Here is a 24,383-nt window from a genome sequence, read left to right on the forward strand (position 1 = left end):
TAATACAACAAAATGATGATCTAGAGACTTTGTGTACACCAAAATGTCATCTATGAAATTGTCTACATTCTCCATTCCATGCAAGACTTTGCGCATTAATCTTGAAAATGTGGCCGGAGCCGTAACTAACCCAAAGGGCATGACCCTGAACTGAAACAAACCCTTACCTGTTCTAAAGGCTGTTTTTGGTTTTGAATCATCTGTTAACTTAACCTGCCAGTACCCTTTTGATAGATCAATTTTTGAAAAGAATTTATGTCCTGCAAGTTTGGAAAACATTTCATCAGCATCTGGCATTGGCTCTGAATCAAATATGGTCTGATTATTTAACGGGCGAAAATCTATACAGAACCTGTTTGTTCCATCTTTCTTGGGCACGATAACAACTGGTGAACAATACGGGGAGTCAGAAGATTCAATAATGTTCATCTTCAACATGTCACTCACCTCTTTGTTTACTGTTTCCTCCATTGAATATGGTATCTGACGATTTTTGACATGAATCGGTTTGGCACTTGCCGTTCTAATTTCATGTTCAAGTACACTTGTGATACCAGGACTGTCTTGAAAAACATCATCAAACTTAAAAAGCAACTTCATCAATCTGTCCTTGCTCTCTAATGACAATGATGGGTTAATGTTTACTTTGCTTACCCTAACCTGTGATTGAGGGTACTCATTTAACTGTCCATCTTGATCCTCATCATCTACGCAATCAACTACTGCTGCGTTCACTAAACCAAGAACACCTGTATCTTCCGTCACTGAAGCAACATCTGAAATTGGTCTCTCAATGTACTTTTTCAAAAGATTTATATGAAAGGTCTTTGTCTTACCTTGCATATCTAACTGATAATCAACTCTGTTGACTTTCTTTGTGACTACAAAAGGTCCTTTCCACTGAAGCAATAATTTGTTATTGTCAGTCGGTAAAAGAACAAGAGCTTTATCTCCTACCTTTAGACTTCTAGTTCTAGTTTTCCTGTCATAGTGTTTCTTGTATCTGGTAGACGACTTTTCCAGACTCTCTTTCGCAAGTTCAGCCATAGACTGGAGTTTGTCCTTGAGATCTAACACATATTGGTATGTTGTCTTGACGTTTGGATCTGGTATGTCGTTTGTCCACAACTCCTTCAATATGGAAATAGGTCCACGAACTGATCTACCATATACCAACTCAAAGGGTGAGAATCCAAGACTCTCCTGTGGCACTTCTCGGTAGGCAAACAGCACCGCACTCAGGTACTTGTCCCAATCTTTTGGTTTCTCGGAACAGAGTCGCTTCAACATCTGCTTTAAGGTCCCGTTGAATCGTTCCACCAACCCATTACAGCTAGGATGATACGGGGTTGTTGTCCGCTGACTAAGAGAAATAAGGCGACTTACCTCTGACATTAATGCGGAAGTAAACTGAGCTCCCATATCTGTCAACATTTCACGAGGTATACCAATTCTCGAGAACATTTCTAATAAAGCCTCTGCAATTCTCTCTGTTTCGATGCTGGGAAGTGCGATGGCTTCAGGATAGCGAGTAGCATAATCCACTAAAGTGAGAATATAGCGATTACCTTTGTCTGTGATTGGAGAAAGAGGGCCCACCAGGTCAACAGCAACTCTCTGGAACGGTTCGTCTTTGAGTGGCATTCGTTCAAGAGGTACTTTCTTAATCTTACCTTTGTGAACTGTGCGCTGACAAATGTCACAAGACTGGCAAAATCTTCGCACATCACTCTGGATTCCTGGCCACCAGAATTCTGACGTTACTCTCGCTAAAGTACGCTGTGTTCCTAAATGACCTGCTAGCAATGAATCATGTGCAAGTTTCATTACCTGGTTTCGGAATTTATCGGGAACAACTAATTGAGAATAAGTCTTTTCCCTGTCTCCCACATGAGTACTATACTTTCTAAACATAAGGTCGTTTTTCTTAAACCAACTCACTTTACCATTTTTCTTAACCTGAAAGAGATTGTTCTCTACATTTTCACGTACCTTTTTCAAAGAATGATCATGCTCCTGCGCATCCCTAATTGTCATCGGATTGATATCTTCAGTAATCATGTCATGAACCCTAAGTTGAGGATATGGTTTACTCTTGTCACGTTTCTGTTGCCTAGTCTCAACAGCATTTACCTGCCAATCTTGATCTGGTTGATCTGCTGGTTTGGCATCTGGAACGTTACCAACTATCAAGTCGTACACAGGATTCTCCATACACCATACCTCATACTGACCTTTCAGAAATGGCGTATCGATGGACACTTCGGCAATCGGGACAGACACCTTAGAACCATCTGCTAAAATACAAGTCTGTTTCTTACCAACTATGAGGTTTTCCTCCTGTATCTTGCTCATTTTAACAACAATACCACTACACCCAGTATCTCTTAGTACCGTCACAGGGACATTGTTAACATACCCTGCAGATAAAGGCATGTTAAAAGACGAGTTCTTCTGACAAGATGATGACATTGTCATTGGAGAAGAAGAGACTCTGGAATCTACAATAGAATCAGTAGGCATTGTGCTAACAAAACAAACCTTTTGCTCTGAAGATCCAACGTCTTGCACTGCATTAGAAACGTTATTAAACGATGTTCTAGACTTACATTATGGTGCAATGTGTCCGTACCTATGACATTTGTAACACTTACGCTCTGTCTTTGGAATGAACCTTTTCTTATCATTAGGTACATGCTTGTTCTCACCTACATCTGTTTTCTTCACTTGATCAACTTTTTTTGCTAAAGGCATCTTACCCTTACCCGTAGCTTGGAGTGCATTCAGGTCACGAGCATCTTTATACTGATCAGCCAAGTTTGCCATTCTTGTCAAATTCTCAGGTAATCTTTCCTTTAAAAATAGTTTCAAATCTTGACTACACACATGTAAAAATTGATCGCGTAACATAAGATCATACAAGTCTTCAAATGATTTGGAAACCTTTGCCATTTCAATCCACCTATCAAAATAACTACTCAACCGAACAGCGAACTGGGAAAATGTTTCACTAGGATCTGGCCTACATGATCGAAATTTCTTTTTAAAACCGTCATCTGTCAATTCAAAGCGTCTGAGTAATGCTGTCTTTAGGGTATTGTAGTCAAAGGCATCAGTTTTGGGCATCAACGCATAAACATCTAAAGCTTTCCCCTTTAATAAAGCACTAAGATTTATAGCCCAATCCGATCTATCCCAACGCTGAGCTTCAGCGTACCTTTCAAATCTTAAAAGATAACTATCCATCTCATCGTGAGAATCGTCAAAGAAATGGAGTTTGGGAATCTTAGCGGACACATGACTATCGTAAGATTTTGACTCACTTGCAATATAAGAGTGTTGCTCTAATTTCATTTTCTCAATGTCAATCTTCACTTTCTCTCTCTCTAGCTCAAAATTATATTTCTCTCTCTCAGCGTCCGCTTGAGCATGCATCTTAATCTTTTCCAACTCTCTCTGAGCTTGTCTCTCATCTCTTCTAATAGCTTGCTGTTCTTTAATAAAATCTGCCAGAGCAGTATCCTTAAGACCTAAACCCTCACCAAATGCTTTTAACTCATTCAAATCATCCATGTTTGACATGAAACTATCGGTACAAGAATAAATTAACTTGAACCTCACTTCACATTTGACTAACTCAAAACCACCAGTAGCTATGATACACAATACATCGCGAAAACAAATGCATCCAGTTTCACGAAAAACAAAATAGCTTACTACTCTGCAGTTACCAGAAGGTTCCGACTTACTGAGACAGGTCCAACTCTGGTTAGCATTTTTCCAAGGCCCCAAACAACCAGTACACGGCTGATTTTGTACAACACAGAACACACACAAAAGGACAATGGTACACACAAACTGAAACAACATAAAGAACAATGAACATGAATAACATAGAACAAAACAAAACGGTAAACAAACAAATTGAACACTGCGTAGTTTTTTTTTCCCAGAAAAACTTTACAATTTTTTTTTTTTTTTTTTTTTTTTTTTTTTATTAAATTTTTATTGTCATTTTCATAATTATTACAAGGAATTCAAAAAGACAAAGCAAATATTTATTGGCACTCACACACCCTTTCATACACTTGCACACATAAATATCAGAAACACATTCTAATTGTTTACAGGAGAATTAAATTTCAAAAATATTTTCCAGTTTGACCATTGTTTGTCAAATTTTAACATTTCACATGATTTAATTGATATGTATCTTTCAACCTTATATTTGAAATAGATATGTTGTAATAGTCCCTTTAAGTGAGGGATCTTTTTTGTTTCAAACAGTTAAAAATATACTGTTTGGTATACAAAATTATAAAGTTTACAACTTTGTTACCCTGATTTAGAGGTATTTCACCAAAAATTACATTATTAACATTAAATCCAATTCTATTTGTAGTTTTACAATAGATATGCATGCTGAGTTTATTCCATAATGGCAGTATTTCTAAACATTTAATAAATACATGTTGAATTGTTTCTACATCTTCTTTGCAAAAAGAACAACAATCATCAGTGCTTACATTGATTTTTTTAAGATAGTATTTTGTAGGCAACATTCTGAAAAGAATTCTGTACTGAAGCCATTGTACTGAGGTATCAGCACTTGTTTTAAAACATACTTTAAAGAACTCTTTAACAGAAACATTAATTTCTAGTTGCATGGATAGTTCAGTGTTCCATTTCTGAATGGAACTTGGTATAATATCTTTACTATTAATAAGATTGTACAAGTTTTTCGAACATTTTTCAAACAGTAATACATACTCAAAGTAAAATGGAATGTATGGATAGTAATATTTTCTAACATCAGATCTTTTTATAGACTGAGATCTAAGGAAACTAGATATTGCATTAATAACACTGTTGTATAGCATTGTACATACATTAGACAGTCTATAATTTTGTGCAAAATCATGCTGTTTCAAAAACTGACCATCTTCATTTAGAAAGTCACCTATAGTTTTAATACCATGTTCATACCAATTATAAACAATGATAGGTTTATTACCAACACATATATTTGTATTGTACCAGATTGGCATAGCACATACATTTGTTGTAGATAATGAATAGTCAATTGTTCTTAAAACTTTTAACCATGAGTGTAAAACATCTTTCCAAAAATTATTACTATGATTTATTATGTTTTGTACATATTTGTCACCAAAGTCTAACAAATGCTTTACCACTTTGTTGCCATGAATGTCTAAAAATATATCCGTCCATGGTTTGTTATCTTTTGTTAACCTCTTTATCCATGAACATTTTAATGACACTAAAAAATTGTTAATATCCAACATTTTAATACCACCCTTTAAGTAGTCTTGAGTAATGAGTTGTCTCTTGACTTTATCTATTTTTGAATTCCATATAAATTCATAAAAAAGATTGGTAAGGGAAGAAATAATTTCTTTATCTGGACTTGGTAAGGAAATAAAAAGGTGATTGAGTTTTGGAAGAAGTAATGTTTTAACTAGAGTAACTCGACCAAAAGGAGTAAGAATTCTCCTTTTCCACTGTTGTATTAAAGCTTTGATTTTAGGTATTTGAACACTATAGTTTAGACTAACAATTTTTTCTAACTCAACAGAGAATTCTATTCCCAGCAGATTGAATTTTGTACAACCCCACTCCAGTTTCCATCTTGTATGATGGTATACTTGTTTAGAAAATTTTTTTGAACCTATCCACACAATTTTTGTTTTTGAACTATTTATCTGCAATCCTGAAAAAGTTGAAAAAAGATCTATGGTATCCAGAGCAGCAAAAAGGGATTCTGAAGAACCATCAAGCACCAAGGTTGTGTCGTCAGCATATTGGGATATTTTATGTTCTTTTCCATTGGCTACAATGCCTCTAATATTTACATTTTGTTTAATAAGGATAGCTAATATTTCTGCACAAAGAATAAAAAGATATGGGGCAATTGGGTCGCCTTGTCTACAACCTCTATATATAGGAAATTGTTCAGATAGCACACCACACTGTAAAACAGAAGCTGTGATCTTGGTGTTTAGGATTTTTATCCAAGTGATTATATTTTCACCGAAACCAAAATATTTTAAAACTTTGTAAATAAATTTCCAGGATATAGAATCAAAAGCTTTCTCAAAATCTATGAGCACCAGTAAACCAGGTATATTTTTAGACTCCGTGAAGGATAATAAATCATAGACAAATCTAGTATTTTCACCAATATAACGACCCTTAATGAAGCCAGATTGGGTTTCCGATATTAAAAAATCTAAGGAGGATTTAATTCTATAACTAAGGCACCCTGAAATAAGTTTATAGAAAACATTCAAAAGAGTAATTGGGCGCCAGTTTTTTAAAAATTGCCTAGGTTTGTCACCTTTTGGAAGACATGTAATGATTCCAAGTCTTTGCGATATAGGCAGCTCCCTATTAGCAAAAATATGATTAACAGCTAAAACAATATGGTCTTTGAGATCCCTCCAGAAAAACTTAAAAAATTCTACTGTAAAGCCGTCACTTCCCGGTGATTTGTTGTTTTTCATATTTTTTAAAACAGTAAGTATTTCATTCTCATATATACTACTCTCTAAAACTTTAGAGGTGTTTTTGTCCAACTTTGGAACCCCCAAATTTTGTATTAAATCCTCTAAGTTGCTATCTATGGTATCTGAATCTTTGCTAGCATAAAGGGTTTTATAAAAAGTTCTGACCTGATCTAAGATTTCAAACTGATCATAAATAGTTTTATCATCAATTTCTACTTTTTTTATAGTTTTATTCAAAAAATTCCGCGATTCTAAAGAACAAAAATATTTGCTAGGCTTTTCCCCTTCTTCAACCCATTTTGCTCGTGATCTAATGATATGACCCTGTAATTTTTCTTTCCTTAACCTTTCGAGTTTCAACTTCTTTTCCTCTAAAAGATCCAAATCTATGTTACACATTGCCTCAATAGTTTCAATTTCTTCAAGCAAGATTTTTTCAAATTTATCTCTCTCTTTTTTCTTGTATGATGAGTATGAAATAGTGATGCTCCGAATTTCCATGAGAAGAACTTCAAGAAATAAGCTATGCTTTTGAAAAATATTTAGATTGTTACCTTGTAAATATAGATTCTGTACTTCAAAAATAGTTTTTTTCACTTTTTCAACATATATTTGATCTGTTAGAAGACTGTTGTTGAACTTCCAAAGCCCTCGACCTCTTGAAAATTTATTAAATTTCAGCTCTAAAACCACAGCTGAATGATCAGATCTATACCCAGGCTTAGTAGAGAACTTTTCTACCATATTTGTTAAACTTTCTGATATTAAAATGTAGTCCAAGCGACTTTGCTTCAGAGGATTTTTTTTCGCCATGTATAGATTCTTCTGTCAGGATGAAGAATTTTAAAGTAATCAACTAACTGAAGATCTTTCATAATATCTAATACCTTTTCTCTGGCTTTTGGGTTATTAATGTTACAATAATTGAATGTATCCACCTCTGGGTTCAAAACAAGATTAAAATCCCCACATAATATAAAATAGTCATTGTCTAAATTCAAAAAGGTATCTCTAACTTTTTCATAAAAACCCGGATTATCTGCATTTGGGCCATATATATTTATTAAAGTAACATGATTGTCTTCAATGGTAGTATCAATAGCCAATAAGTTTTCATCGTCGTCCCTCATTTCATTGTGTATTTTAAACTCAAAATTGTTATTAAAGAAAATACTGACACCCCTAGAATTTGACTTAAAAGAATTAAAGATACATTTATAACCCCACTGAGTTTCAATAAGTGGCTCAATATCACGTATAAAATGGGTGTCTTGTAAACACAAGATAGAGTAGCCTTGTTTTTTGTAATAATTAAGTACATCTTGTCTTTTTGAGCTCGTAGCTAAGCCCTGACAGTTTACAGACGCTATTCTTATGAGGTCAGCCATTTCTAACAATCACAAAACGAAAAAAAAAATAGAAAATAAATGTCATGAAAAATTGACAGACTTTATGTTGTATATATGACTCTTCGTTCACTTGAACACATTGAGACTGTAGACAAACAAGGTTGACTATGTAAGAAATTTACCTGTAGTTTAATGGTAGTGAAATAGTGAGGTAAACTGGTATTTGGTAGTAAAGACGATAAACACAACACGACATTCATACACACACACTCACACGCTAATATGCACATTTCGATCCCGATCACAAAAGGTCCAAGTTTCGTTTCCAGATCCCGATCTTAACGATTGGAAAAACTGCTCCGCTGTTCCTCATGACAATGTTTGACTTTATCTGACACCTTGTCCAAGATGTCGAATCGATGCCTCTTCCCACCGTGGTCCTCTGCGAATACTTTGCCGTTATAGTACCACGCGCCTTTGATCCGCTCGTCCAGATTTAGAGTTTTGATGAGTTGCGCGTTCATCTGAGTCAGGTGGTCGTGCATCACAAAGCGCTTCTTAATTTCATCTTTGGAACGATTTTTTATCACTTTAATTTTTGTGTCTGTGTCGCGGAACTTCGCAATGACGGGGCGCGGTCCTCCTCTGTTTCCTCCCGGTACTCTATGTATGGCTAATACGTCGGACGCGTCCAGATCTATGTTGACCGTCTCCTTCAGAATTCTACAGAGATCGGAACGGAGGTTCTCATGTTCGCTCTCCTGCCAATTAGTAAATTTAATATTGCTTTTCTGCGAATATTGTTGGTTGTTGTTGGCTAGGACAACTGCAGCGTCGGCTACGTGTTGACATTCCTTTAAGTTTTGTTTTAGCTCTCTGAGTTCCTTTGCCTGTGTAGAAAATTTTTCTCGCAGAGTTTCAAATTCAAGTTGAAAGCCGTCTGATATTTCTTTCGTTTGATGTTCAAATTCTTTTGTTTTAGTGTCTATTTTGTCATTAAACTCTGTTTTTATTTTGTCTGTCACACTCTGTGTTAATTCGGGCATGATCGTGGCCTTAACCTCGGCTAGGATTTCGCTTTTTATTTCGCTTTTCAATTCGGAGATAATAGAAGTAACGATTTCTTTTACGTCTGTTTTTCTGACCATTGTATTTTTAATATCAGCAATGCCTTCGTGTATTAGCCTAATGTCACCTGTAGTGTCTAAATCAGGGGGGCCATTAGGGGAGTCGCAGTCCGTGCTACTGTTTCTTTTTGTTTTTTTTGCGGCACTTTTTTCAGACACGACAGAATTCTTAATAGATGCAGGTACTGATTTGAGGTTAAGTTGTACTAACCTTCTGTCAGGAGTTTTTTGTCGTTCGAAGAACTTTTTTTATCAAGCCCGGAGTCTCCCTGCGGTTGAGTTGGTGCCATGGTGAGCGAGTACTCACGGTCCAAGTAAAGGAAAATGGAGAGAAATAACACACAAATTCCAACTTTGCACAAATAAATACGATGAAATTCACTTTGTGCGATCTCCCTCACCCTGGAACTATTTTGGAAGCTTCAAAATCTCAAAAAAAGTCGTAAAAGAAACAAAATCGGACAAAAACAGCAGAGCTCAGAAAAAACCCACTACATTCGGCTCATCACGTGACCGGACTCACTTTAATACAAAGATTTTGGGGAATCTATCCCACTTCTGACACCAATTTGTCACAGATTTTCGAGCGGAATTAATTACAATTTATATTTACTGTAAAACAAAGACTAAGACAATATTTTTACATTGTTTTTACATATTTAATATAGTTTGAATCAATACATATAGAAAGTAATTGTCCTAGTATGGGAACTGGTAAGGTCCTCCACTGTTGTCTATTTCCACTTGGTCTTGACAAGACTGGACTGGTGAGGTCCTCCAATAGACAATGTTCTCTACTGGCCACTTGGTCTACACAAGACGTCACCAATACTCGGCCACCATCGATGAAAGTGGTTTTCACAAAAGATGGAACAAGGAACCTGCGCCAACATAGTACACAAACACATTAAGTACACGACAAAAGTAACTGTGGCTTTTACACCAATACGCACCATACTTTACTTACAGGCTATACGGTCATGAATGACACACTTAGCTTAGACGCTTATTACACACAAAATAATGATATACAGTCTTAAAGAAGACTTACTATAAAGCATGATAGCTTTTACACTCACAAAATACTAACTCAATTACTTAAATGCAGTGTTGCATAATACTACTCGTGACTACAAAAGGAATATGACTATAATAGTCCGCCATACTTATAATAGATTCAAACACGTGTATCTAAACATAGACATTTAAATTCAAACGTAACAAATAAGCATAAAAAACGATTGGAATACCATGACTGGGTGTTTTAGAACAGTAATGAACGAAATGACGATAAAATTGACAATTAATAAACCTCACCTCAGAAAAAGCCAGTACCAGGTTCACTTCAGAGTTAGCACACAGCTATTTCAATTAACAAAAACGCATAGTGACTGGATGGTATGCACGAGAGAAGTATAAGTGCATCATTCCCTCTGGACTGCCGCGTCCAAACTGATACTGCACGGACTGGCGGGTTTAAAGCCCGGTGAACTGAGGTTCAATATGGGTATTTACAAATACGTAAGACTAAAATACTAAGGGGCTCACCACGGGATATGTGGTTAAGTTAAAATACGAAACTAAATATATACAATGATGAATTTTAATGTGACATTTTACATATATTAACATTTGAGAATGGGAAATTGTCAGTATTATTTATCTTGTTTTTAGATTAACAATAATGCCACCGTATTTGGCAATGGTATAACTTCAATGGATCAAGCACTTAGAAAGAATAGATAGATTGAATGAAGTTAAGTTATTTAGGAATTTTGTAGGAATCGTTCTCAGATGATGACATCTTTTTAAAACCCAGCCTTTTAGAAATTTGTGTCAACCAAAACTTTTTTTGAAAATTTGAACAGTTATAAACTTACTAAAGATACGAAAATATTTATATCTTAGCAATTTTGATTTCCTACATTGAGCTGGTCCAAAAATTCAACAGCCAAATTTTAACACGATGAAGTATGATTTTATAATATAATATTACATTTAAAGCTAAACATATTCCTGGCATAGATAATTCTGTATCAGATGCCATTTCTCGCAAACAGTGGGAAAGGTTTCATCGATTGGCACCACTAGCAAAGAAGAATCCGGAGAAGATCCCTTTAGAGTTTCGGTGGCTAATCTTGCAGATGAAGCATCTAGATTGTTAAGGGCAGCCATTTCGCCTAATACAACATCTGCATATAGCACAGGGTTGAATGCATTTGAACATTTTCGAATTAAAGCTAATATTTCAAATATTTGGCCACCTCCTCAAGACCATATTGTGAATTTTATAGCTCATCTGCCATTAAATGGCTATGCTGAATCCACAGCAAGAAATTACATTGCAGCCATTGGGTATCAATGCAAAATCAATGGTTATCTTAACACAACCAATAGTTTCATAGTTTCAAAGTTACTTGATGAGCTTAGGAGATTGAAGGGAAAAGCAGATAGTAGGCTTCCAATTACAGAGCAAATTCTTGGTAGAATTGTTGGGGCATTGTGCAATATTTGTTCTAATACTTATGAATCTAAATTATTCACTGCAGCATATACCCTGGCTTTCTTTGCCTTCCTTAGAGTAGGAGAAATAGTATTGAGTAAGGGCAATGATTCTCATTCAATACTTGGTATTAATGATGTAAGACTGGATAACAACCAGCTTACCATTACAATAAAGTCTTCCAAAACAGATCAATTAGGGAAGGGGACAACAATAGTGCTCAACTCCTATGACTCCTGCATTTGCCCAGTGAAGTGTATGTTAAGTTTTTTACAGATTCGACCAAAGTTGTCAGGTCCTTTGTTCTGTCATTATGGGGGAAAACCTTTGACAAGATATCAGTTTGCTGCAGTTTTAGATAAGGCAATCGCTGCTATTGGTTTAGATAAAAACTTTTACAAATCTCACTCATTTAGAATAGGTGCAGCTACTACTGCTTTTCAGCGAGGGTTGTCTGATGAGGAAATCAAAATTGCAGGAAGGTGGAAATCTAGTGTTTTTTAAACATACATACGGTCACCACTCACACAATTTTCACCTCTTTGTTAATTTTCTTTAACATTTCAGATCTTAATCTTACAAGTGTTTGGATAGTTGGTTCTTCAATCATAAAGCATGCAGCCATTGAAGCAAGAGTAAGACCTGGGGGAACAAGCCTTGGACTGAAAAGCAGGGGGATTGAGTTATGGTGGCAGGGGTATGGGGGTTTAAAATTTGTAGATGTGGCCAAGAAGTTGAGGTACCTAGCTACATTGCAAGATTCTCCTCAATTTATTGTTATGCATTGTGGGGGCAATGATTTGGGCCAAATTCCATTGTCTAAATTGTTGTACAGCGTCAAGTGGGACATCAGACTTATGGCATCAGTTTTCCCTGACTGTCAGCTTGTCTGGTCCTTCATATTGCCGCGAATAACATGGAGGTACTCCCAGAGGCCTAGGTGTATGGAGCAAGCTAGAAATAGGGTAAATAGGTTAGCTGCGAAGGAGGTTTTAGCTTGTGGAGGGAGAATAATTAGACACCCCCAGTTTATTGGCAAACACCAAAACCTCTACAGTTCAGATGGTGTGCATTTGTCTAAGCTAGGAAACTACCTCTTTCTGAACAATATTCAGGGGGCATTAGAATATTTTGTTAGGGACGGGAGTAGCAGACACTTCCCAGTTTCATAAACTCTGAAGTCAACTTGGGTCAAGACATGAAGGGGAGAATATGAATATCTAGGTTTAGTTATGGCTACAGTGGTATAGAATTGAAGGTTCCTACCCCACTATGTGGCGGTGGGCTGCCTGAATATTGTGTAATCATATTTACACATTCATTCAGGAAGCCCCAGTGGCGAAATCGTCACCTTCAATTCCCAAGTTTGGACTATGATGGTTTACATTGAATGTTGTTTTGTTGAAAAGTTGTTGTTGGTTTGTATAACATAGACTCTGAATTCTTTTAAAAATATCAATTTATTAAAACATTTAGTTAATATAAAGATTTAATACCTATCAGGTAAATATATAGTTTATTGTTGTCATTGTGTTGGTAGCATGATTGCGGTTTTACCCAGCATGCTACTTGCCCGTCAGGGACAACACATGGAAATGTTGTAGTTGGGGGCGAGCCAGTTGTTCGGCAGTCCCACTGTTGTATATATGTTGCAATATTATATGAGAACCACTGTAGCCAATTTACGCCATTACCTAATAAAATTTTAGTCTATTCTTACTGGTATTGTATTTTATGTTATTTAGCACTTTCAGTAGTCTTTTGATAATAAAATACCGTAATAAACAATGATAAGATATGATATTGTAACATAAGATATGACATTGTATTGTGTTATATATTATTGTATTTGATCACATAAAACAATATCATAATATATAATACGTACAATATGGTATTATATGATACAATATCATATTACATAATACATCATAATATTGTAACATATATATTATACTGTACTATGTAGTATAATACTGTATTGTATGATACTGTATTATAATTAACTGTATTTGATACATGATGTGGCATTGTATCATATGATACAATATAATTTGATACAACATTGTATCATATCAAATAATACAATATCATGTGATATAGTAAAATATTATTTAATACAATATTATATCATACATATTGTATCATGTGACACAATAATATACATCATAATATCATAAAATACAATATCATGTGATATAATAATATATGATACGATATGATATAAATTAAAATATCATATAATACAATTTCATGTGATATAAAACAATATTATAAAAACAAATATCATATACAATATCGTATCATACAATATTGCATCAAAAACAATATTTAGAATATATTGCAATATCATATGTAACAGTATTATGTGATAAAATAATAAATTAATTATACAATATCATATTATACAATATCGTATCATAATATACAATGCTATACATATCAATATCATGATACAATATCATATCATAAAATATATAAAAAAAAATCATACAAGATGATATCGTATCATATACCTTTTTACAATATAACATGATATTATATTGTATCATATTAACGAATAGTATATCATATCAAACTAACTATATCATAGGAATCATGTTATATCATTTAACAACAAACACAACTATATATCAAGCAGGTTTAAGTGAGGAAATTTTTAGCATCCTTGATAATGGTGATCAGGCTCTGCATCTGAAGCTACCTCTGCGTTTTATTTATAATATAGTTAAATCAACTATGCAAGCTATTATTTATTAAACATGTGACCTGTTCAAAAAAACTAAACCTCATCCAGCATCTGAAACCCATGGCTCAGATTCAGCATTCAAGCCTGTCAGGTGCATCAGTATCATATAAGACGCACTACCATGCAAGTTTGGTGAAGTAAGGACCAGCAGTAACTTAGATATTGCTATCAAAAGGCACCTGCAACAAAAACTTTAACCTGTTCCAAAAACCTTAACCTCCTCCGGCATCTGAAATTTAGGACCCAGATTCAGCATCCAAGTCTTTCAAGTCCATAAGTAGGTCCAGATGCATCATCCACGAAGGTTTGGTGAAGATAGGACAAGTTATAGCTTACATGTAGATACAGGACCTGCAACAAAATCTTTAACCAGGTCCGGACACCGACGGTATAGCATAAGCTCCCCCTGACTTCGTCTCGGTGAGCTAAAAAAGCGTGCATTGTTCCAAACCATTTTATATTGTATAAAAGTAATAAATATTGAATTTATTGTTATAATTTAAGTCTTTTGACATTAAATGAAGATGAAAACAGTCGTTTGACCTTTAAAATGACATTAAATTGTAAAAAATTTAAACATAACATCAGGCGGATTGATATGTTTATTGACTTTATTCTTACTATGACGTAGGCAACATTCTCTTTACTATATTAAATAATTTACAACTAGAATTAAATCATATAACACGATATGGTTGAATTATGCTTGTATACATCATTTGCATTGTTTACCTGTTAGGACCAAATGTATTAGCAATAATCTGCTACACTCACTCAAGTAAACATATGGACTTAACATGAACATTTCTCTAATAAGTCTATAAAATTCATTAAATAATGAGCTATGTGTACCTCTATCAGTAAGTGAGGGGAAGGGAAGGCCTGTACAATAGCATCAGCAATGTCAGGACTGATGTTCTTAAACTGCAGCAGCTGTTGCTTCCAAACCTTCAGAAGACCTTGTCCATTCTTGTCAACTTTTACTGTAGATACACCATCATCAAAGAAAGCTGTCTGTAATCGATCTTTCCTACAATCACAAGAAAGAGTCTCATGTTTTTAGCAATTTAGGTTTTAAAATGAAGACAAAAAGAGGCTTAAGTTTTAAATTTTTGGATAGAATTTATGATTTAGCAAAGAAAATTCTAAGATTTCAAATTTGAATATTTTCTGATATCTTCAATACAGAGAACTTCGATGTAGATTAATAAAGTCTTAAAAATAGCTATGACCATTGAGCCCTCCTACTATAGCAAAAATTATTGAAAATCGAGTTGAAGTGGATGTATCTTTTGCATGAAATATAAAGCATGTTGAGAAAATAAGTTAAACATAAGACCAAACAAAAACTAAAGAGGGTTTTTTCTAACATTTTTTGTAATTTTTAAACATCTTTTTTCTGTTAATTTACTGTAAGTCATTAATTCCACGGTGTTAAAATTTCACAATTTCTAATAAAGTACCATTCGCAATGATTTTAATTTCACATTGCTTGAAAATCAATTGATCAGAATATAAGCATTGAAACATGTTTTGAAAACTAATGATAATATCTACGATGGGTTTAATTTCGCGGGAAAATGATAAATTGAAAACGCAGTGAAATTGAAACCATCATGAACTTTGGCCAATTGACAGTATTTCTTTATTCGAAGACATCAACAAACAAGTACATGTACATATATAGGGACAATAACACAAGTATTGATTGATTAATTTTATCACTGTTTCAATTCATCTTACTTCGCAGGTTTTTCTGCCACTGCCTTGGAGAAGGTGCGAACAAACTCTGCCAGTTCCTCTGAGGTCTCCAACAAATAAACCATCACATCTGTCTGAAGCTGGTTGTCTGTAATGGCCTGCAGATTTGTATTCAAATAGCATTATTAAAATATAATAAAAAATATGTAGGTAGTGTATAAATAAGTTTATCGGCAAAGTGCATTTGTTTTCCAAATTTTTTGCTCTACAATCACAGATGCAAAAAAATTACATTGTATACAAAATTTGTGTTTTAATATTTCCTAATGTTGCCTATGATAGAAGGCAACATTTCATATTTGACTAACCTCTTGCATCCACAAAAAATGTCTCAAAATATTTTCTTAACGATGCTGAAACCATAATTAAATGCCATACCAAAAACCTTAATTTCCTTTGCTACACTGTAAATCTACCTGGCATGCTTACATGTATTAAATGTCTTTAGGGCTCTTTCACAATTGGTGCACAAGCACTTAACAACACTTTGCGAATCGAATGTTTTTAGCCTTGCATGCATGAGCTCTTGCATACAATGCATGATGTCGTGCATTTGTTGCATGCATTTTAGTGGTCGCATCAAGTCTCCTCAAAATAGAGGCGTGCACACTATTCAGACACAACCAAATGCAAGGCATGAACACAAGTACCAACGTCTTGCAGTGTTTTTTTTTGTATTTGCAAGAGTAATTCACACCATTTTTAAAGATCGTAAGATAAATCGTAGCTGTCTATGCCTGTGTTTTGCGACCATGAGGCTGTTGCTCAACGTGTCTCGTGTAACCATGCAACGTTTTACTATCATTACATGAATTATCAGCTTCAATTTGCAATGCTTTGCCACTAGTATATATACCCTGTATTAGCATTTCTGTTTCAGACCACAACTGGCCACGGATGCTGCTGCACCAATACCTTCTTGCACTCTGCTGGGTTTGCTGAATTTCCAATTACAGCGTCGGAAATTGGCAGTATATAAATACCCTCTGACTCGCACGAGCAGCATATCCAATAGCATTAATGCGTGTTCAATTGTCCAATCACCTGATAATTCACACAATCCTTTTGCATTATCTCACACTCACTTTCATTGTACAACAGTCACATATAGACACAAAATATATCACAAGATTTAACGTGTTTGCATCGCACAACAGTTGCTTTAGATCATGCAAATTTCATATGAATACCTTTTCATCAGCAATTATTTGGACAACAGTTTGGGATCCAAATTCATGTGCCAATTGTGAAAGAGCCTTTAGTTATTTTCGTGATCATGAAAAGGTAAACATTTAAAACAAAATGAGCCCCTTACCTTAATTAAGGTGGCTCACTACACCTTGAAATAGTTTCTCAAATAAGGAAAAAATTAATAGATTATAATAGAAAGCATGATAGATGAGACGAATATGTCAAATAAGAAAGCAATTACAATTTTGGATAAAAAATTATCTTTATAAAAATTTAGTTCAGTCAATATGAACAAAGTAAAAAGTTTATATCGACGCCATTGAGGACGACGACAAAGGACAAATGATTAGAAAAGCTCAGTTGAGCCTTTGACTAAAAAGGAATAGACAGAAAGAAATGTAATTTGATTGGGAAATGTATGCTAACGTATGTTTTTAAGACATTGCCCTTGTTGTAAATTAAACAGAAAACAAGACATAAGCATGGAAAAGATGCTTTTTAGTACATGACATGGTAAACTTTTAATTGCAGATACTAAGAGTTATCGGTCTTGAGCTTGTTTGACAGTGTTATATCTCTATTTTATGTTGAACTGATAAGATTTAAAGTACATTCATTCCATCTTTTTATTGGATTGATCGATCGGAGGCGATTGGAATTAGATTTCTTTTCCGCAATGAATGTTTAAGCACAACAATTGAGCCTCAAAAGTATTAAACTTGATATTTTTGTTAAATCTTTCGCACTATGTTGCACGAGAGTGTATAAATGAAGTCCAATGTCTTAATAAAAATAATTTCTAATTACGCGTATATCAAAAGTACATGAAAAAGGAGGAAGCGGATGACTTTGCCTTTTGATTACTCTTGTATCAGATTATTCATACATTTAAGTGCAAAGAATATTTCAAGGTCAATAGGTCAAGGTAACATTTCAGCTTTAAAGATGTTAGAAGACAGGTTTTTTCAAGGAAATGTGAAGCAGATAGTGGTCATATAACATATCTGAATGATCTTTGACTTTGATTTTTTGGCATGCAGAAAGGTAAACCAAGCTATTGCAAGTTGTTTCGTGCATCTTTAAACAGTGTTTTTTTTTCTTTTTCTTTTTTTTAATGTTTTTAGAATTTCAAAGACAGTTTTTTTTCCTAGCAGAAAATGCAAAACCATTTCTCTCCGATAGATTGTGAGACAAAGAACATCTGTAACGGTTTTGTGCAAGCAAGTGTCAAGGTTTCCAAGGAATAGGGATAACAGACATTTTGGTGCAAGTGTCGATCGTTTCGAATCATGTGATTTTTCCATGAGGAAAGGTCGAATGGCCTAATGACTTCTCAAATGCATTGCAGTGCACTTTGAAGTGTTTTGACAATTCGCAAAACAAAAAGCACTTTACCGAAGAAAAATAAGAAGAAACAAAACAAAATCAAAGAGTCTTTCCACCGTGGTATAAAGACAACACAAAGAAATTCAAAAAATGCATGCCTAAAATTGTTATGGTCACTGTTATTTCAACATCATTTGTTTCTGACAAGTCGCTCTCAACTTCATCATGAGTTATAGGTGACACGAAGACGATATTTGTTCGATACTTTCATCTTAACCTGCGATATACTTGTGTTTAATCCATGGGAAGTACATGTAAATGAATCTCATTAACTTACAACCAAGAAAACTAGAGATAAGCCCTATGTGCCTCGTGCCTTGGAAACGGATTTCAATTAATTTTACTGTTCTTGATATATTGTCTATAAAGCAAGGAAAAATGAACTTTTAAGATTGCAACAATATCTTTCTTCAATTTACCAAATAATCATAGTCCCTTGAGGACCTTAAAACAAGCTGATTGTTTAAGTCATACTTGCTCTAAAAAGCGTTTGATAGAATTTAGCAATGATTGGTCACTATTGAATAAAACGTGTAAATGTATTCAAAACTGAAAGTTGATTTTTTCAGGGTAGGATTTTTCTGACTCTTAATTCTTCTTGTCCGTCTTAATTCATAATTTAAAAATATTTATGTTGATGAGAAAGAGAAAAATGTATGAAATGTTACATGTACTATATCATCCAACTTTAAATTTCTAATTAATATCCGATATTGAACCTGATAAATAATGGGTACATAAAATAACCAAGTGACATCAAAAATCAATAAAATGTTTCATCCATAAATTTAACCCATTATATTTATGGACTTAAAATTGTGGGTACCTGAGAAGATATTACAGTTTAAGTAATTATTTGAAGCTAGCTCGAGATACTGGTTTATTGTTCTGGGTAGATCTATTTTTAGCTTGGTGGGATTTAAAGTCAATAAGGAAGTATATAACTTGGAATTTCCAACATTCCGCACAACACCTACAATGTTAGTGCATGATTCCGTTTGAAAAATGTAAGTAAACATCATCAAAATCTGACTAGCAGTCATTGAAGGTGATGTAATTTGTGCATTGTTGGATCCGTTTACTGAAATGTGATTAAAATTGACAAAAAGATATTTTTTTACAAAAATTAAAAAGTCGCAAACAAACAAATGTAAGATACATAAATGTTTCATCAATTTAAAGTAGGAACTGGCTTTTTACTTTTTGAAATCATTTTTTCCTCTTATAATGCACAATCCAATAAATTTTAGTTTGAAGATTATTAGCGATGATCCATATAATTTCACAGACATGATTCATAGAAAAAAACAATAAAAGACCTATGGGTGGACAAACAGAAATATCACAAGGTATTATTTTCATGAATAACCAAAGAAAACTGGAAATATTTAAGCTTTGAAACAAAAACAAAAAACCCCAAGACAAACCCTAGTCCTGAGGTACTTGTGGTCAAAGTTGCTCACCTGTCAATCAAAGGGTTCTCAAAATATCAGGTAAACTTTACTAGTTTGACCTTTGACAATCATTACCTAAACTGAGGTATTCTACTCTGAATGATTTGATGTTTGTCAAGCAAAAGGTTCTTAAACATATGAGACAATACCGGTAAATTACAAGAGTAGTCTAACTCTTGACCTCATGATCGATATTAATGTACTTTTAAGGGATTGCATGTATAACAAGTTTAAAAGTTTGAAGTCTGTTTAGCAAAGGAATTTTTATATATTACTTAGAAAACGCTTGGTCTCTGGACTAATGGACCATCAGATAGATGCAATTCAATAATTAGGCCCATTTCTTCATTAGGAGTGAAGGAAGGGGATTTTAACCTAATAAGTTTGAGCAATCAACGTTTTAATATTTACTAGTTTATGCTAAAATCATTTTTTTTTACAGTCAATGTATTTAGAAATGAGTCCAACCATTATACTAGCATTATCATGATACTATTTTCAGATGGAAGGTTTAACAGCTCAACACTATTTGGAATGTGGTACTGAAGACTGTGAGAAAAACTGTCAGTTTTACTGCAATGATTGTCACCGACCAATGTGTGAACAATGCAGAGATGAACATCAGAAGAGTGAAGAAACCAAGAACCATGAAGTGGTCTCCTTCCTACAGCACAAACGTCATCTTCCTGTGGACAAATGCAAGCTCCATCCAACTCGGAATGCAGATATTCTATGCAATGAATGCAACATCCCTCTATGTTCAAAGTGCACAACCATGCAAGAACACTTCGGCCATAAATTTGTTGATATGGAGGACATTGATGCAGAAAAGTTTGCATTTTGTTTAGATGAAATCTCAAAAATCCAACAATATTTCCTTCCAACATCAAAAGGTTTAAAAATGGAAACAGATGAAGATGGCAAAGAAGTAAAGAAAATCATGGATGGTATCAGAAACGCCATAAAGGCAGAAGCCAAGTCTCTGAAAGACCTGGTAGATAAAGTGACATCAGACAATTTGGAACAAGCCAATACCATAGAAAAGTCATTACTTAAAGTGTTAAAACAACAGGAAAAAACATACAATGATTACAATAAGTACCTGGAAAAACTTTTAAAAGAGTTTCATGGCTACCTCCCTTTAAGCAATTTCAAAGTTTTATTATCTGCCAATTTTGAAAACTCGAAAATCCAATCTATACCAGAGACTACTAAACCAGTCCCACCAGTGTTTAGTGCTGGTCAATTCATCTATGATGATGTCAGCAAGTTACTTGGAAATATAGGTGTTCCAAACATTAAACCTGTTAAAAGGAAAATAAAACCTTTGGCTACTCCATCAACACAGTTGAAACCTACAGGGAAAGAGATGTTCAAGCAAGATAGAAAGAAATCTGATGTAACACAAACACTGTCTCTGTCTTCCTCTGTCACCAAGGTCAGGGAGTACACAGTTTCAGGTGTTAAGAGTGTATATCATATATCACTAGGTAAATCAGGCATACTCTGGGCCAGTGACGAAAATGGTAACCTTATCCAAACAGATTTACAGGGGAATCAGCTACAGAAGATACAAACCAGTGGTGGATCTGAAGGCTACCACACAGCCATAAAGGACGGGGTCCTGATCTATACAGACAGAAAAAATAAAGTCATCAACTGGATAACAGAGAATAAAACAATCACCGAATTCATTAGAACAGGAGACTGGGAACCAATCAGCATACACTCCTCCTGCATCAACGGGGACCTACTGGTGGGGATGAGAAAGGATGGAGAGGCTAAAGTCACCAGGTATAACAAGACAGGAGAAGAGGTACATAACATATTGATGAACAACAAAGGACAGGAACTGTTTAGTGATCCACGCTACATCACAGAAAACATCAATGGTGATATCTGTACATCAGACTTGGACAAACGAATTGTAGTGGTGGTGAATAAATCAGGACACTACAAGTTCTCCTACCCAGATCCGGGGTTAGAGTTGTTATGGTTTTGTCCCTTGGGCATTTGTACTAATCTCCTCGGTCACATCATTGTTTGTGACAGTTATTTTATGAATAAGAAAGTTGACATCTTAGATCAGGACGGTCAGTTTTTGTCTCGACTTACAACACAACAAGGGGTAGAGTATCCCCGCGGTGTATGTGTTGATGATGAGAACTATCTCCATGTGGGACAACATAACACCAACACGGTGACAGTGTACAAGTATCTACAGTGATTCTCTCTATGGATGTCAAACATCAGATATCAAATCTGAATATTGTTTACTTACCTTTGTAGTATAAAAATGCATTATTTGAATGAGCTTATTCTCTTGCACTCTAAATTCTAAAACCTCACAGACTTTATTATATAACAGTATCATAAATGTTTACTTTTTCTGTTTATTTTTTTAAATGCAACATTTTTTGGAATACATGTACCTCTATATACATATCGTATAGTTTTTTTTCCAGTTTTGAGAATAAATTTGTCATAAAAAGTTTCTAAATGACATTATGTTTAAAGTAAACTAATTTTTTTGTTGTATTTCTAGAGTCTAAATTAGTGAAACAATTTTCAAAGTTTGATTTCTGCATAAAACATGTTTCTATTTACATGAGAAACATAGTATGTTATACTGACCGATTGTTTATAATCTTCCTTAGGTTTGTTTAAATTTTTGCATATTTCATGGCAACATTTTAAAAGAACAATGTAGACAGGAAAGCTCTTAATTTTTTCATCAAGCTTAGTTTGAACAAAAATAAATTCTAATTTTTATCAAATGAATGATCTGCTAGCGTTTTTGAAAATGGACTTCTGGGAATGAGGGAATTTTATGATGAAATTATTTTTTCTTTAAAAATCTACAAAGCTTTATTTTTGTTTTCCTCCCGATGTTCAAGTCCATATAGCTAACTTTGCTTGCTGGACCTTTACACAAGAGACCTGTACTCCTTATTCTTAAAAGTCTATACTTATTAAACTGTATTATAAATATCAAAATTTTGGCCCTTGCTGGCAAAACCATACAAACAAGTGCAGTAGTACCCCTCTTCCGGCAAGTAATTTTCCATCGAATTATTTGACATGATAATGGTTATCATCTTCTTTTAAAAAATATGAACTATATCTTTATACTGAAGACACTGCACGATACTTGTACAATATTTTTAATCAAAGTCATTTTAATTGATCATTTATGTGTCCAAAACTATAACTGGAAAGGAAGACTTGCGCTAAAGAGGCAAAGAAAGCATTTGGCAGTAAGCAGTTGGCAGTTAGCAGTAAGAAGTTGGCAGCTGACAGTTGGCTGTCGTATATGAAATTCCATACCAAACTGCCAGATGTGTCGTTTAACTCTGCGTCAGAAGGGCAAAAATTAAATCACTGCTTTTAAATCACAATAATCGCTTCTTGTTTTTCATGGTGCAAACAATTGTCAAAACACGCTGTTTAAACAGGTTCGATCCCCATTTCATTTTTCAGTATAATGCTTCATCGATAAATTCCATCATTTTTAACGCATCAGTTAAAGTTGAGGCAGTATTTATTTTGTAGCTCATTATAAAGAATTCACAACAGTACTGACTATAAATATTACAAAATTGCTTTTTTATTGATCTTTAACCGATCAACGACACACTTCTACAAGTGTCAAGTGTCCATGTGTTTCCATACATATACAAAACTTGAAATTTTTGGCATGTACAAACGTGTTCAATTTTGGACAGATCTGTGATTAACTTTATTTTGTAACTCACTCAGTCTGTAGAAACATTCATTTTATTACATGTTTCTCAATATTCATCAGACAATTTTTACTACTGATGTACTTAACGCTTTACTTGCCCCCGAATTTTCTCTCACACACGCTAATCGACCTTAGATTGTAAAAAAAATTCACATGCAGATCGAGTCGCCATTTTACACGTATATAAACAAACTACACTTCTTCATTTTACGGAGCTGGTGACAATGTTTTTATAGATTTTCAGTCAGGTTTATTGTAAACAAAAGAAGACATATGCTGTAAAACGTCCGTTATACTTTATGGCGTGTCGACCACCCGATTTTCCCGTTAATCTATATTTGACAAGCTTTTTGTGAGGAAAAACAGTCTGTTCAAGTCATGTAATTTTCCTCGGATCATATGGTACATTTATATGAACGATAATGTAAAAATATGTTTGTTTACTGAACAACTTCTGACGAATTTCTCCACACTAAACTGAATAGCATTATTCGATAAGCAGAGAACAATCTGCGACTTCAATCAATATGTTCTTAAAACTCTGTAATTTTTAACTTGCAAGTACAACTTTACGATAATTTTTTTTCTCCT

The 24,383-nt window shown here is 34.3% G+C and overlaps 3 protein-coding genes and 1 long non-coding RNA gene across 6 annotated transcripts; 1 reads left to right on the forward strand and 3 right to left on the reverse strand.

Moving 5' to 3' along the window:
• Positions 1-655: 655 nt before the first annotated feature.
• On the reverse strand, positions 656-3,573 carry LOC136269930 (uncharacterized). Its single transcript, XM_066065829.1, has 4 exons — positions 2,944-3,573; positions 2,655-2,853; positions 837-2,501; positions 656-660 (listed from the first exon to the last, which is right to left on the reverse strand). The coding sequence occupies exons 1-4, from the start codon at positions 3,571-3,573 to the stop codon at positions 656-658; spliced, it is 2,499 nt and encodes an 832-aa protein (XP_065921901.1).
• A 5,953-nt stretch (positions 3,574-9,526) lies between these two features.
• Positions 9,527-10,384, reverse strand: LOC136270226 (uncharacterized). Its single transcript, XR_010707973.1, has 2 exons — positions 10,321-10,384; positions 9,527-9,884 (listed from the first exon to the last, which is right to left on the reverse strand). It is a non-coding gene; the product is annotated as an uncharacterized lncRNA (long non-coding RNA).
• A 4,663-nt stretch (positions 10,385-15,047) lies between these two features.
• Positions 15,048-17,300, reverse strand: LOC136269931 (crossover junction endonuclease EME1-like). Its single transcript, XM_066065830.1, has 3 exons — positions 17,207-17,300; positions 15,999-16,114; positions 15,048-15,285 (listed from the first exon to the last, which is right to left on the reverse strand). Exons 2-3 carry the CDS (start codon positions 16,079-16,081, stop codon positions 15,048-15,050), a joined length of 321 nt encoding a protein of 106 aa, XP_065921902.1. The 5' UTR covers positions 16,082-16,114; positions 17,207-17,300.
• Positions 17,301-19,278: 1,978 nt separating this feature from the next.
• On the forward strand, positions 19,279-22,477 carry LOC117684404 (tripartite motif-containing protein 2-like). 3 transcript variants are annotated; one of them, XM_066067184.1, is made up of 2 exons: positions 19,279-19,600; positions 20,550-22,477. In XM_066067184.1, exon 2 carries the CDS (start codon positions 20,550-20,552, stop codon positions 22,272-22,274), a length of 1,725 nt encoding a protein of 574 aa, XP_065923256.1. In that variant the 5' UTR covers positions 19,279-19,600; the 3' UTR covers positions 22,275-22,477. The 3 variants fall into 3 exon arrangements, with proteins under 3 accessions (XP_065923256.1, XP_065923255.1, XP_065923257.1); XM_066067183.1 differs by lacking the exon at positions 19,279-19,600 and adding an exon at positions 19,776-19,942; XM_066067185.1 differs by lacking the exon at positions 19,279-19,600 and adding an exon at positions 19,950-20,086.
• Positions 22,478-24,383: the final 1,906 nt, after the last annotated feature.

Source organism: Magallana gigas, chromosome 7, assembly GCF_963853765.1.
Source record: "Magallana gigas chromosome 7, xbMagGiga1.1, whole genome shotgun sequence".
Classification (NCBI taxonomy): Eukaryota; Metazoa; Mollusca; class Bivalvia; order Ostreida; family Ostreidae; genus Magallana; species Magallana gigas.

Coding starts and splice junctions, on each gene's coding strand:
- LOC136269931 (XM_066065830.1), bottom strand. CDS start 16,081: ATGGTTTATTTGTTGGAGACCTCAGAGGAACTGGCAGAGTTTGTTCGC. Junction 15,286..15,998: donor GTGGCAGAAAAACCTGCGAA/GTAAGATGAATT, acceptor TTGTGATTGTAG/GAAAGATCGATTACAGACAG.
- LOC117684404 (XM_066067184.1), top strand. CDS start 20,550: ATGGAAGGTTTAACAGCTCAACACTATTTGGAATGTGGTACTGAAGAC.
- LOC136269930 (XM_066065829.1), bottom strand. CDS start 3,573: ATGGATGATTTGAATGAGTTAAAAGCATTTGGTGAGGGTTTAGGTCTT. Junction 2,854..2,943: donor GGTGGATTGAAATGGCAAAG/GTTTCCAAATCA, acceptor CTATTTTTAAAG/GAAAGATTACCTGAGAATTT. Junction 2,502..2,654: donor GTTCATTCCAAAGACAGAGC/GTAAGTGTTACA, acceptor ATTCTATTGTAG/ATTCCAGAGTCTCTTCTTCT.